The 12469-nt window shown below is 60.8% G+C and overlaps 1 protein-coding gene across 3 annotated transcripts in view; it reads right to left on the bottom strand.

Moving 5' to 3' along the window:
• The window catches only part of EXD3 (exonuclease 3'-5' domain containing 3), a 31827-nt gene that overhangs the window by 13601 nt on the left and 5757 nt on the right, over window positions 1-12469 (bottom strand). For all 3 annotated transcript variants that reach the window (XM_081967714.1, XM_081967716.1, XM_081967715.1), the window contains exons 6-19: window positions 11712-11765; window positions 11380-11519; window positions 10776-10876; window positions 10251-10324; window positions 10123-10161; window positions 7593-7759; window positions 7120-7252; window positions 6566-6779; window positions 6147-6256; window positions 5581-5779; window positions 5171-5340; window positions 4769-4939; window positions 3840-3893; window positions 3506-3637 (exon numbers count right to left, since the gene is read on the bottom strand). In XM_081967714.1, the coding sequence (XP_081823840.1) occupies window positions 3506-3637; window positions 3840-3893; window positions 4769-4939; window positions 5171-5340; window positions 5581-5779; window positions 6147-6256; window positions 6566-6779; window positions 7120-7252; window positions 7593-7759; window positions 10123-10161; window positions 10251-10324; window positions 10776-10876; window positions 11380-11519; window positions 11712-11765 (1758 nt within the window). The remainder of the gene's footprint in view (window positions 1-3505; window positions 3638-3839; window positions 3894-4768; window positions 4940-5170; window positions 5341-5580; window positions 5780-6146; window positions 6257-6565; window positions 6780-7119; window positions 7253-7592; window positions 7760-10122; window positions 10162-10250; window positions 10325-10775; window positions 10877-11379; window positions 11520-11711; window positions 11766-12469) is intronic.

The raw sequence follows: 12469 nt of genomic DNA, 5'->3' as shown, positions 1-12469 counted from the left end.
ACTGCCTGGCCTTGGATCCAGAGCAAACGATCCAACTAAGTCGGATGCCCTGCCTGCCCACGGAGTCAGGTGCCCGGAGCAGCTCAGCTTGCCCTGCAGCCCTTGGCCCAGGGGGACGGGGAGGAGAACGCAGCCCTGGCTCTCTTGGACCCCAGGGTGGAAAGGAGCCCCATAGGACGGGGGGGCACTGCTGGGCCCCCAATGGGTTTGGGAAGGCCTCTGTGCCCAGCAGGAAGCAGCCGCAGCCTCTCCAGAAAAGGAGGTTCCCGGATAGGAGGCCCAAGGCGCTAAGAAATACGTAGTGCCCCCTTGGTCTCTGCGCACCTCAAAGCGGCTTGTGGGCTGGGATGGCCTCACCTCCAGGCTCCCCCAAGGCCCCATCCCCCAGGGAGCCCACCTCCCCCCCCAGGCTCCGGAAGGGATACCAGGGCAGCAGGCGCATTGCTGTGCCAGCCGACCGCTCAGTCCTACCAAACAGGAGGCTGTGGCTTTATTTGCAACCGGGATCCACTATTATCGCGGAGGGAGACGACCCTGTTGTCAGCAGTGTGTGCCTGTCCCCCCCTTCCCCCCCCCCCCGCTCCATGCTTGGCCTTTGCCAATGGTGCCACCAAAGGGGGGAAGCCCTTCTGTGCCCAGATGAGCAGCGCTGGCCACAGATTCCCAGCTGAGGCCCAAAGGCCGACCTCCCCGCCGCTTCCTCGCCCTGCGGCACCTGCCTTGGCAGCCTGACCTCCCCTTTGGATGCCACCGCCAGGGAGGAGGAAGAGAGCCGGGAACATTCCTGGCCGTGCTGGGCAGCCCCCAGGGGTCTCGGGGAGCCTCCCGATTTGCCAGCAGTCCAGTGAAGCCCCCATGCCAAGTCCTGGCGGGAGAGAAGCAGCTGCCAGCAAAACGCCCCCAGTGCCCCCAGCGTGGTCTCCAAGGGCTGCAACTTCTCCCGCAGGATGAGGGTTGAGAGCTCCCCCTCCCCCGTTCTGAGATGCCCCCGTATTTTTAGCAGCAGCCCAGGCGCCTTTTCCTCCCAGTGCAGGGAGATTTCCATGCCCCTCCCCTCCCCCCCCCCCCAGCTTTCTCTTATCACCAAGAGGGTATTTTTAGCGTGAGAACTCTCCTGTGTGCAAACAGACCGTGGAGCAGGGACGGGCCCTGGAAACTCGGCACGTGCTCCATTCCAGGGAAGGAGGCGCTCTCCACTGTGGCCCCCAGAAGGGGCCCCGAGGCACAGAAGGGCCTCTGAGCTCCCCTCACTAAAGTGAGACAGGGGGCTGACTTGCGGCCACCTTCGCCCGGCAGGTGCACGAAAGCTCCTGGCTGGCCACACCCAGCCCCGGCCCTCCTCCCTGCGGGCCCTTAAGAAGGACCCTGGAGCTGCCTCACTCACCCCTGGTGGGAAAGGCACCGCTGCCCGGGCAAAGCCAGTGCGGACTGAGCTCTCTGGGTAGCTGAGCAGCTGCGTGCCAAGCGCCAGCAGCCCCACCGTGGGTCCTGTGAGCACTGCAGCCTCCGGTTGCTCTGCTATCGTGAGAAATCTTTGCCCTCCAACGGCCCTCCTGGGAAACTGGCCAGAGAAGGGAAGCCCAGACTGTGAAGAATAAGGATCGCAAGGAATCTGGGGGAAATAGGAAGAGGCGCTGGCTGCCCCACTGGGCAGGGGAGGAGGCCAGCAGGGCTCACGCAAAGGTGATTCACACCAGAAAAGTCAGCAACAAAACACCGAAAGGGCTGCCGAGGACATCTGCAAAAGCGCCGCCTGGCCCTGCCAACCTCCCTTCAAGGAAAGACCAGGCCCGACCGGTCCCTGTCCTGCCGCCTCCCCTCCCACCCCACAGGGAGGGAGCGGAAGAGGGACCGTGGCCCCCTGGGTGGCCTTCCCCAGCTCCCTCTGCCCCAGGGCCCCCACAAAATCTCCCGGCCTCTCCCTTCTTTTGCAGGGAGCACAGCGCCAGGGGTTGCAACGCAGATGCTGCTGGTGGGAAGGCTGCCACCAAGGAGACCCCAAAATGGGGGAGGCAAAGTAAAGACACTCCAGCGAGAGGGAATGGCCGCACCCCAAGTCTGCACCCTCAGGAGAGAGAGCAATTCCTGGGCAGAAGGGGCCAGTAAAGCGTGGAAGCCACGAAGCTGCCTGGGGGCAAGAGGGGACCCCTGGGGGCAGAAAGACCCTTAAGGCCCAGCTGGAAGAAAGGCTGCTTCCAAGACCCCCAAAGAAAATGCGAAGCTCTGTCCCCCGTCCCCATCCCCCGAGATTCCCCAGCCCCACTGGCACTCCACTGAACCGTCCCCAAAGAAGAGGGGCCTGGGCCATCTCCTCTTTCCGATTCCAGCAACAAGCAAGCATCCCAGTCCACGACCTCAGATAACCAGTCCGGGGAAGGAGGGGGGGGGGCTACACCTGCCAGCTGCCCTTCTCAGCCTGGGAAGTCTGTGGGGCCGTTTCCCATTGGAGGAGGCTGGCCTCAGGTAAGGGAAGACGCAGGCAGGTCAGGGGGGAAGGCAAAAGGGGGGCCCTTCTGAGCAGGATGGGGAAAGGAGTGTATTCCCCTCCCTCGTTGGATCAGATGGGGAGGGGGGGCGCAAGGGCTCCTCTCTCCCTCCGTTCTGGGCTCCGAGGGGGGCAGCCTGGGGCTCCTTAGGGGAAAGGAGGAGGTGGGGGGGAGGGGTGTCGCTCTTCCCTGATTGTGACCTTCATGCTCCGCTGGGTTTCTGAAGATACTGAGATCTTGGCAGGGAAGCAGACCGTCTGTGGGAACCAGGCAGCCGGGCTCTGCAAGGCAGCTACCGCTGGGGAGATCCCGGCCGGGGTCCAAGAGGCTCCCCTCCCCCCCCTCACTCACTCTTTCCCCCCCCCTCCCTTCCAGAGGCTCCTGTGCAGAAGACTCTCTGCTTTGGGAAGGAGCCTGCCTGAGCAAGCCCCTCGCCTCCCGTCCGGGGCAGGGCTCCACCCCACAGCCGTTCTCTGGGGATGAACACGTCCTTGGGCGCCCCCACCCCCACTGCGCCCAAGAGGGAGGGTCTCGCCTGGAAAGAAGGTGCCAGCTCTGGCCTGCAGGCCCCACAGTCCCCCCTGGGCAAGAGGAGGAGATGGCCCCCTCCTCCAGCTCCCAGCCCATCAGCCCCTGCAAAGGACAAGGGGAGAAGCCCCTGCATGGATACGCCCGGCGGGTAGACACAAGAGAGAGAGAGAGACCCCACTGGTCCTGTACAGAATTCCACAAGAGGCGGTGCACAGCTAAGGGGCCCTGAGCCCGAGGCCCCTTCGCAGCCCCACTGAGGCACCAAAGACGACACACACACACACACACCCCATATCTCCTGTCCTGCCCTTCAACCCTCCCCTGCAGGCCACGAGAAGGAAACACATTTTCCACACAGGCTGAAGGGCTCTGAGGAAGGGGCTCCTGGAGCTCAGTGTCCCCGGTCGCACAAGGACACGGAGGGGAGCCAGAAGACTTGGGAAAGGGCCTGCCGGAGGGAGAGGGCAGGGGGGCTCCGGCCGTCTTACCTGGCAGCGGCTGAAAACGTCGGCCAAGGCCACTCGGACGTTGAAGTGCCTCAGGACCTGTAGGGCTTGTTCCCTGGCCTTCTCTGAGCAGCTCACTGAGAAACACCGGCCTTCGCCCACTTGGGACCGCAGCTGGGGAAAAGCAAGTGGGAGTCTGGTTGGGAAAAGGAGGGGGGGGGGCTGGAGACCACCCTGTGACTGAGAAGAGGAATTGCAGGGCAGCCGGGAAGCTCCCGGCTGAAATTCCCGCCTGGCCTCCAAAGGGGAAGAGACAGGAGAGAAGTCTACGTTGGCCAAGGAAATCCCCTCTCCCCTCACCCCTCTATGCACTCACCGAATGAAATGGAAGGCCGGAGGTCAAAATCACTCGATTCTCTTCCCTGGCAATCTGGAAAGGAATCCAATTACTTTGGGCAACCCTTCACTTCTGGGGCAGCAGTGGGAAACCTCCTGCTTTCTTCCCTTCATTTAAGTGGGACCACAAACACGACAATGCCCCCCCCCCCTCCGCCACTGTGCCCTCCACCTGACAAGTCCCAGGGTCAACCAAAGCCATGGGAGTTGGGGACAGGAGCCGGAGGGTGGGCCGGCGGCTGCTTGCAGGGAGCTTCCTGGTCCACCTGCCCACTGAGCCCAGGAGAAGAGCTGGGGAGAGGGGGGAGTGGGGGGGGGGAAGTTCAGAAGGGCTGGGGGGCATCTTTGATTGGCCAAGCGTGGCTCAGAGCCACCATGTTCAAAAGGAGGAAATTCTGAGAGTAAACTGAATATATGATCTACAATGATCTACAATGATCATCAATGTATTAACGTCTATTGGGCTGGTAACGACTGATTCTCCGTGTAATTGAAAGCGGTGATGCACAAATGTTTCTGACCAAACAACACGCTCAATAGATATGGAACTGATGATATTTTTTTTAATGTATATTTTTGTTTGTTTTAAAATAAAAAAGAAAACTGTGTGGTAGCACTGGGCAGGCCAGGGGCCCGGTCTCCATGGAAACAGACACCCTTCCGGGGAAGCCGGGCGTGGAATGAGTGAGGGGGCCAGGTTGGAGCCAAGCAGGAGCCCCTCTGCCTGCAGCCACGAGGCCTCTGGTCTTCGGAAGGGCTGCAAGCTGCCCTCCTTTGGACGGTCCAGGACTTTCCTGCGGGTCGAACCGGAGCCCAGACTTCTCTGCTAGGCCCAGGGCGGGGCCCACGCCAACGGCCTTGGCAGGAGCCCCCTCCCACCCAAGAAGACTCGGCCCAACGGCCACCAACCTCGGCAGCCCTCCGGTGCTCGTCCTCGTTCCCCAGGATCCGGACGTCCACCCCGAGGCAGCGCAGGGACCGTCCCAGGCCCTGCAGCATGTTGTCACAGACCACGCGGAAGTCTTGCGCCAGGATGCCAACGGAAGCACTGGGCACCTCTGCCGGGACGGGTGCTGGGCTCTGCAGGGGAAAATGGGCCCGTCCAGGGTCTAGCCCCATTTCGCCAAAGGGGGAGGGGGGGGCTTGGCCCTGAACCCCTTTGCCACCTGAGAACCCCAGAGGAGGAAGAGGCCCCGAAGCATTGCTGCCCGAGGGACGAGCCCAGCGTTGGCCCAGAGATTCGGCCGCCTGCAGCTCAGGTGGGGGCCTGCTCAGCAGCGGCCTCCTTTCTCTGGCTTCGGTCTCCCTCACCTCCTTGCTCACGGGAGGCCCTTCCTGCTTCCTCCTCGGTGGCTTCTTTGCTTTCGCCTCGGGGTGGCCGGCTTTCCTCGTGATCCCCACCAGATCGGAGCTCAGGCCGAAGGCAGCTGGGTCCTTCAACAGCTTCGCATGCACCTCCAGCAAGCAGTAGGCATCACAGGCTGCAGGAAGGCACCGCGGTCAGGGCTGCTATCTCTATAAACAGCCCTGCAGGGTAGGACAGCGTCAACCTCTGGGGCAGAGAAGCTGAGGCGGAAAGAGTGCCTGTCTGTAACCACGCAGAAAGCTCCCCGGAGGGAAAAGGTTGGACTGCTCCTGCAGCTAAGCTCTTGAGGGCACCCCACTGCACCCCACTAAAGTGCCCTCCTGCTCAGCTGGAAAGGGGGGCAAGGGGGGCAGACCTGCGTAAAGGATTTGCGTCTCCCGAAGGGGCCTCTTCTCCCAGTTGGACAGCTGCTCGGTCTTGTTGAGGGGTCTGCCCAGGACCTCCTGCACCAGCAGGCTGAGCCCCTTCTCGGGGACCCTGCTCCCCCAGGCCTTCTCCTTCGCAGGCCAGGGCTCCAGTGCAGGCTGGCAGCTCTTCTTGGAGCGTTTGGGCAACTGGAGAAGGAAGGAAGGAAGGAAGGAAGGAAGGAGGGAAGGAAGGAAGGAAGGAAGGAAGGAAGGAAGGAAGGAAGGAGGGAAGGAAGGAAGACAAGGTGAGGCAGTGTCCTTAACCCTGGATTTGGGCCAAGTCTTGGGAAGGGCATTTCCTGGTTTAGAGAGGATGAAATATGGAGGGTGTGTGTGTGTGTGTGTTATTCCCCAAGAAGATCCGGCCGAAGGGGCCGTACAGCGTTTGTGAAAAGAAGAAGCCGGGGATTCGCCCTGAAGCACCCCAAGGTGGGCAGAGAGGGCCCAATCCACCCAACCTTGGGATGTGTGTGTGTCACCTCCATGGGCCCGAAATCCCACTTTCTCTCCTGACCTTTTGGTGCACCAGCTGGAGGTCCAGAATTCCACAGAGCTGAAAGTCAGCAGCTCTGGAAATGCCACAGGTCGCCATGAGGTTATGCAGGTCCCCTGACATCCCGTAGCCTGCAGAGAAGAGACAGAGCCTCGCTCGGGTTCCCCTCCACCTTCGGCTGCTCCAGAGCCCAAAGGGAGACCTGGGAACCCACATGGGATGTCGTAAGGCCACGCCTGGAATCCTGCGTCCAGTTTTGGGCCCCACATGACAAAGGAGACCCTGAGACTTTGGGAAAAGAGCAGAGAGGGGCTACTGAGGCCTGGGGAGAAGAACACGGAGAACGGCTGCAGGGTTTGGGCTTGACTAGAGAAAAGGAGGACTAGAGGGGACGTGATAGCAGCATTTCAGCATTTGAGGGGCTACCCTGCACCACTTGCCTACTTTCGCGATGGCTGGGTCAGCCAGGAGGGTCTGGAAGAAGCCGCAGACGGCGGCCTGCGCCTCCTCTTCCCCCTGCCTGAGCAGCTGAAGCATGTCCAGGAGGAAGACGTGGCCCCAAATCGCCAGCTGAACAAGCGACACCCGCGGCTTCCCTCCGATGGCGCTGAACGAGGGGCGCCACTCCATGTCGATGCCAACGACCTGCCCAGGCTGTGGAGGGAAGGACCGGGGGGGGGGGTTTATCTGGTGAGCCTTGGGTGCTGCCCCCCAGAGATACCGCTGAGGAGGAGGAGGAGGAGCTGCAGCCGGACTCCCCCGCGTGGGGCTTGTGGAAGGAAGGGCCCAGGGGCCCCACGGAGCCTTTGAAAAGCACGAAGGCTCTTTCCCTTCCCCAGAGGATGGGGGCGGTCTCCCCGCCTGGGCGCTTCAGGAAAGGGCACCGTTGGCCACCAGCCCCGATGAAGTGACTGAGTGAAAGTGGGGGAACATCCAGGGGGATCTTGGAAGCCAGGAGAAAAGCCCCCCACAGCCAGAGGAGGGGAGTCCTCACCCGCAGCACCTCTTCCTGGCACGCCATCACCTCTTCCCAGGTGGATAAGAACAGGACAGCTTCCCTTGGCACCGGCAGCTGGTAGCAGCCCTCCCTCGTGCTGTCCCAAGCACTCTGCTCAGAGGCATCGTCCCTGGGGGGGGGGGGTCTTTTAAACAAACAGAAGGAAGACCTTCCCCACACCCAGAAACAAGCCCCAGGCCAAAAGCGGAGAAGGGCCTGCCGGGGACTTCCTCTCCCCACTCTTGGGGCAGGTCTAGGAGACGTGGAAGCCACCCACCCACCCTGCCCAGAAGGCCCCCATCAGAGGGACTGGGAGCCCTGGGCCAAAGGCTGGAGACGCAAGGATTTCCTCCCTTTCCAAGGAAGGCCCTGGCTGATTCTGCCGCCCGCAGGGAAGGAGGACGGACACACACACACACACACACACACACACACACACACACACACACACACGCTGGCTGTCTCTCTACCTCTCCGGGATGGCCGGCTCTCCTATCCTGGCTGCCAGGCCAGACGGCAAGCTGTCCCCGGGGAGGCTGTAGTGCCGGGCCCACTGGGCAGCGACCCCCAGGCCAGCGTAATGGACCAGGAGTTGCACCAGCTGCTCTTGCAGCCACCGGTTGTCCTGGACGATGCCCTGGAAAGCAGGCAGAGAAGAGAGGGATGCTGGTGGGCCGGGAGGCAGCCCAGTCGTCTCCCCCCCTCGCCTGGGGCGGTGCAGCCCACGGGGCATTTGGGGGGTCAAAGTTCTCGGGGAGTAGGTGGGATCCAGAGCTGCCCCTCAGTCAGGGAAGGCAAAGGGAAGACACCCCCCCCCTTCCCGGGCAGCAAGGTAGGGGTTTTTGGAGCGACTCCTAATGGGGGGCTGTGGCCCCCCAACGCAGCCATAAGGGAAAAGGTTTTTCTCCATCTCTTTTACGGAAAACTGTGCTTTGGTATTTATTATTTAGTATGCATTGTTTAAAATACTTTCCTTAACACACACACACCCCGCAGCCCCCACCCACCCCCATTCCCGTCCTCCGTGGGAAGAGCTGCCAGGGACATTGGTTCTCCCTCCGCTCGTCCTCTCCTCCTGCCTTCCTGTGCGGGATTCCCGAGGAGCAAGCGAGCCTGAAACCGGAGCCCTGCATTGGCCTTTCCCACCGTTCCGGTTTTGTTTTATGGGTTCGGCACCGGAGGCAAAACACCGGCTGGGCCGCATTCCTCTCTCCAGCGACAGCAGAAGGCAGGTAACGTGTGGGAACCTGGCCTCTTCCCTGCGGAGCCGCTGAGGCAGCAGGGCTGGGGAAACCCGGGGAAGAAGCGGCGGCTGGGGGAGGGGGCAGCGTCCCCTCCTGTCCCACTCAGGGCACGCCAAGGGGGGGGGCGCTGGCTCCCAGCCAACAGGCCAAGCGGCCTCTGGCAAAAGTGAAGCAGGGGGGGGGGGAGGAAATCCAGGAGGAGGAGGAGGCTAATGAACAGGAATCAATGGGAGGTGAACACAAAAGACCCCTGACAGGCACAATGGCTTCACTTTGCCTTCCATCCAGGGCTCGTCCCCTGGCCCGACGGGCTGTTTTCCAGCAGATGCGTGTGGCATAGTGTCACTTCCTTCCCTTTGGCTCTGCCCCAGTCCCACTTCCTCTCTGGGGGCAGAGTCTGCAGCCCCCTGGCCCCTCTTCCCCTGCAGCCACTGAGAGATTTATCCCCACTCCAGGAGGAGCGCCAGCCCCTCAGGTGTCTGGAGGTATCTTAGGAATGAGGCCTGGCAGCTCTCCTGCCCTCCCATTGCGCACCCAGCAGCAGGAGACTGCGTCTGCGCCTGCCCGCCCTGGCAGGAAGATGGAGGCGGCAGCAACAGGAAGTTGCCCGGGCAACTCGGATTCACAGCCCGTCCGCACTCTCAGCCCCAGGCCCCCAGTTGCGGTTGACAGCGGGGGCTCTGGACAGCTTGCTGTGGCCCATTTCAGCTGAGGAAGGGGATTAGTGGGCAGTTTCCCCATTAACAGAAGCAAGGAGGAAGACCCAGCACTGCCCCCTCTCTGCTGCTGTTGAGCTGCCTCGGTCGCTGCTGGCTGTGGGTGCTTTTGGGGCTGGGGCTTGGGGGAGCAGATGCCCCCCAAGTCCAACTCCGACCCCCTGGACCTACAAATAAGCCGAAGGCTGGGCGTTGGCATTCTCTACATCCCCTTTTGTGGTGGGATGGAGGGCGACAGCTCCTTACTCTGAGGCATCTACCTGGCTGCAGGCCAAAGCAGCAGACAGGAAGTTTGCAAGGCCCTGATCCAAAGGAAGGCTTGCCAGAGGCATTTTCTTCCTCTTTCTAATCTCTCTCGATGCCCTTCTGCAAATCCCCCAGGGCTCTCGGTTGTGGAGCCGGGATGCTTGAGAGGGCAGGCAATCAACTAGGATTCCCCTCAGCCCATCACTGCCACCTTCCAAAGAGAGCATCCTCCTCCTCCTCCTCCTCCTCCTCCTCCGGGTCCTTCCCTTTCGGTACGGTTGATGCTCTCCAAGGTGACCTTCCTAAGTCCCCACCCTGGGACAATTCCACATCAAAGCACTTCAAAATATAACCGAGTCTAACGCAGAGGGCCCCGGCCACCCAAAGAAAAGCCAGAACCGGTGGGATGAGCCCAGAGAGGGACGGAGGCGACGCTACCTACAAGGGTGGAGGAACGGTTGGGAAGGTTGACAGAACCTGCTGGAATGGAGAACTTCTCCGATGAGGGGAAAAGCCCGATCTACACTGATTGTACCCCGGGAGCCTCTGAGGGACTTCTGACGTGGAAGGGAGTGAGGATTAGAAGCCAGAGGTTTCCTCTGCTTCAGCACGGGAGACCCGAGAGAGAGATTCACCCCCTGCAAAGAGCCACAGTTGGTTTCAACGCAGCTCTACCTGGCAAACCATAACAACTGCTTGGCACCCAGCCTGCGCCCAAACCAAGCCAGCCACGCTATGGTCTCATGGGCAGCAGCCACAGAGAACTCCCTGGCTGGGAGCAAAGTCACACTGACCTGGATGTGATCTTCCCAGTTTTCTTGCGTCATGGATTTCTGTAAGAGATGTTGCAAAACAAGGCTGTGAAGAGACTGGACTGGAGCCTCCGTGGCCTTTTCGTGCCCTCCCTCTTCCCAACACCTACCTCAACAAATCTCTTGTACAGCAGGTATTTCAAAGTGCCCAGGTGTCGCTGGTTGAGAATATGGGGACAAAGAGCTAGGGGGGGGGGGGGAGAGGGAGAGGATGGGTCAGTGGAAGCAGAGAAAGGGACCAAGCTGGGCTCACTCTACCTCCTGCCCAGGACCTTCACCCCTGCCCAGAGCTCTGAAACCGAGGACGCAGGAGGCTGTAGTCCCAACGGACACAGAGGGACCAACACCGGGAAGGCTCTGCTATTCAACCCCCCCCTCCCCCTGAAACGCATAAGTGTATGCCTGTGCGTGGGACTCCAAGCAACAAAGCAGCAGGAGAGGGAGCAGGTCCTTCCCCCAGGGAGAGGCAGGAGAGTCCCACGTTCTAGGGCAGCTCTCGCCTGCCCTCTGCTGCTGGCACCAGCTCACCTCGCAGGGTGCCCCACGGCCCCTCTCTCAATCGGAAACAACCCTCAGCAACCCCGGAGTCCATCCAGCTCCCCCCCCCCCCCGGGGAACTTGCCGGGCGTCCCCACCTGGGTCCAGGCTGTATCTGTCCAGTACCCGGAAGGCCATTTTATGCATTGTCCTGCAGTTGATCTTTTCCGGCCACTTGCCCGGAAGGGCCTGGTACTGCCTGAAAGGGACCCAAGCAGGCGGAGGGAGTCAGTGCAGCCAGCAAGACCCCTGAGCCGCCTGCCAGCTGCCCCTGGGCAGAATTCCTCCCAGCCGCTTAACCAAGGATGACACACACACACACACACACACACGGGGTGCATACAAGCCCCCCACCAGCACCCCTAGCGTGCTCTGATTCATCAGGAGAACAGAAGACGCATCCGGGGACAGTTTGGAAACCGAATTCACACGGCAGCCAAGACCTGTGCTTTGTGTGGGGACCTTTTTGGTGTTCAGCAGGTGGGACTCTGGTGCTCCCCTTCCTCACATTAATTATAAGCCGCAGTTAAAGTTAAGAACAAAAGCCACAAGGGGGGGAGAAAGAACGTTTACTCATCCTGCAGAGCGAATTTCGGGAAAGCTGGCTGCTATTTCCCTTTTGCTCAGCTGACTGCGGGAGAGGGAATGCTGCTCCCCCAGGAAAGGAGTCCTCCCCGGGCGGCCTCCCAGCAGCCCCCTCACCTTGCCAGGTCTTTGACCTGGAAGCCTGGAACGGACCACGAGTCCAGGAGCCGCAGGAGGCTCTGCTGCAGCTCAGGGCTGCCTTCCACGTAAGCTTCGACGAGTTCCGTTTTGTCCTGAAGCAACAACGGAATGCACATCTAGGGCACAGAAGAAGGGGGAAGGCGCATTGGCACTCCGCACTCTCCTTAGTCTCAAAGGTTGCAGCAAGAAACCCCCAAAGAGCTACCGGATCGGGCCAGAGAACCCTGAATGCTCTCTGTCCCTGCAGGTGGACAGCTAGCATTTCAGGAAGATGATGCAAGGACTTCTGCATTTTACACGGGATTTACCTTCTCAAATTCCAGGTCTGGTTGCAGTTTCAGTTTTATGCTCAAAGTAGCAGCCTAGGAAACAAGTGGAGGTGGGGGGACAGTTCATGAAGCAGGGCCAAGAATCAACGGGAAGGGTTTGTGGGTGAGCACACTGGCCAGCCTGCGGGCATTTTTCAAGGCGGCTCCTTAGGGTTGCCAAAACGCTCTCTCTGTGCCCCTTCAAGCACAGCAAGAGGGCCTCCTACCCCCCCCTCTCACAATGCACACACATTTCATGAGGGGCACATCCCCCTTTGAGTGACTTTGGCCCCCCAAAGAGCACCCAACGCCTCCAAGCACCAGGGACTCATCCCGCTGGTACTGCCCAGTTGGGCAAGGAAACATCTGCAAGCAAACAGCCAAACTGGGAGGGCACGAAGGACTCCACCCATGTCGTTGGCCTCTGGTAGGGCTCTTCGTGCGTGTGCCCGGTCCAGAAGCCTCCCCTGACCCAGCCTTTACAAACAAAGCTTTCCCCACCCCCACCCCCCAGGACCCTCGGCCTGCAGGGACTAACGGCAAGGGCTTGGGAGCCCGAAATGCTTCTGGCCGTTCCTTCAGAAGTGCACAAAGTGGCTTTAAACGCACAGCAGGGCATTTGAAATACAGAGGTCTTCCACAGCCATCCCGAGCCTCCAATACGGACCTCACTTTGCCCCCTCTGAAAAGCTGAAGACTACCAAAGGGAAGGGGGTGGGGGAGCCAAAGCCATTCCCAGGCTTCTATTTTGATCAGCT

The sequence above is a fragment of the Natrix helvetica genome (genome assembly GCF_964273705.1).
Source record: "Natrix helvetica genome assembly, chromosome: 15".
NCBI lineage: Eukaryota > Metazoa > Chordata > Lepidosauria > Squamata > Natricidae > Natrix > Natrix helvetica.
This window is presented reverse-complemented; position numbering and strand designations above follow the sequence as displayed.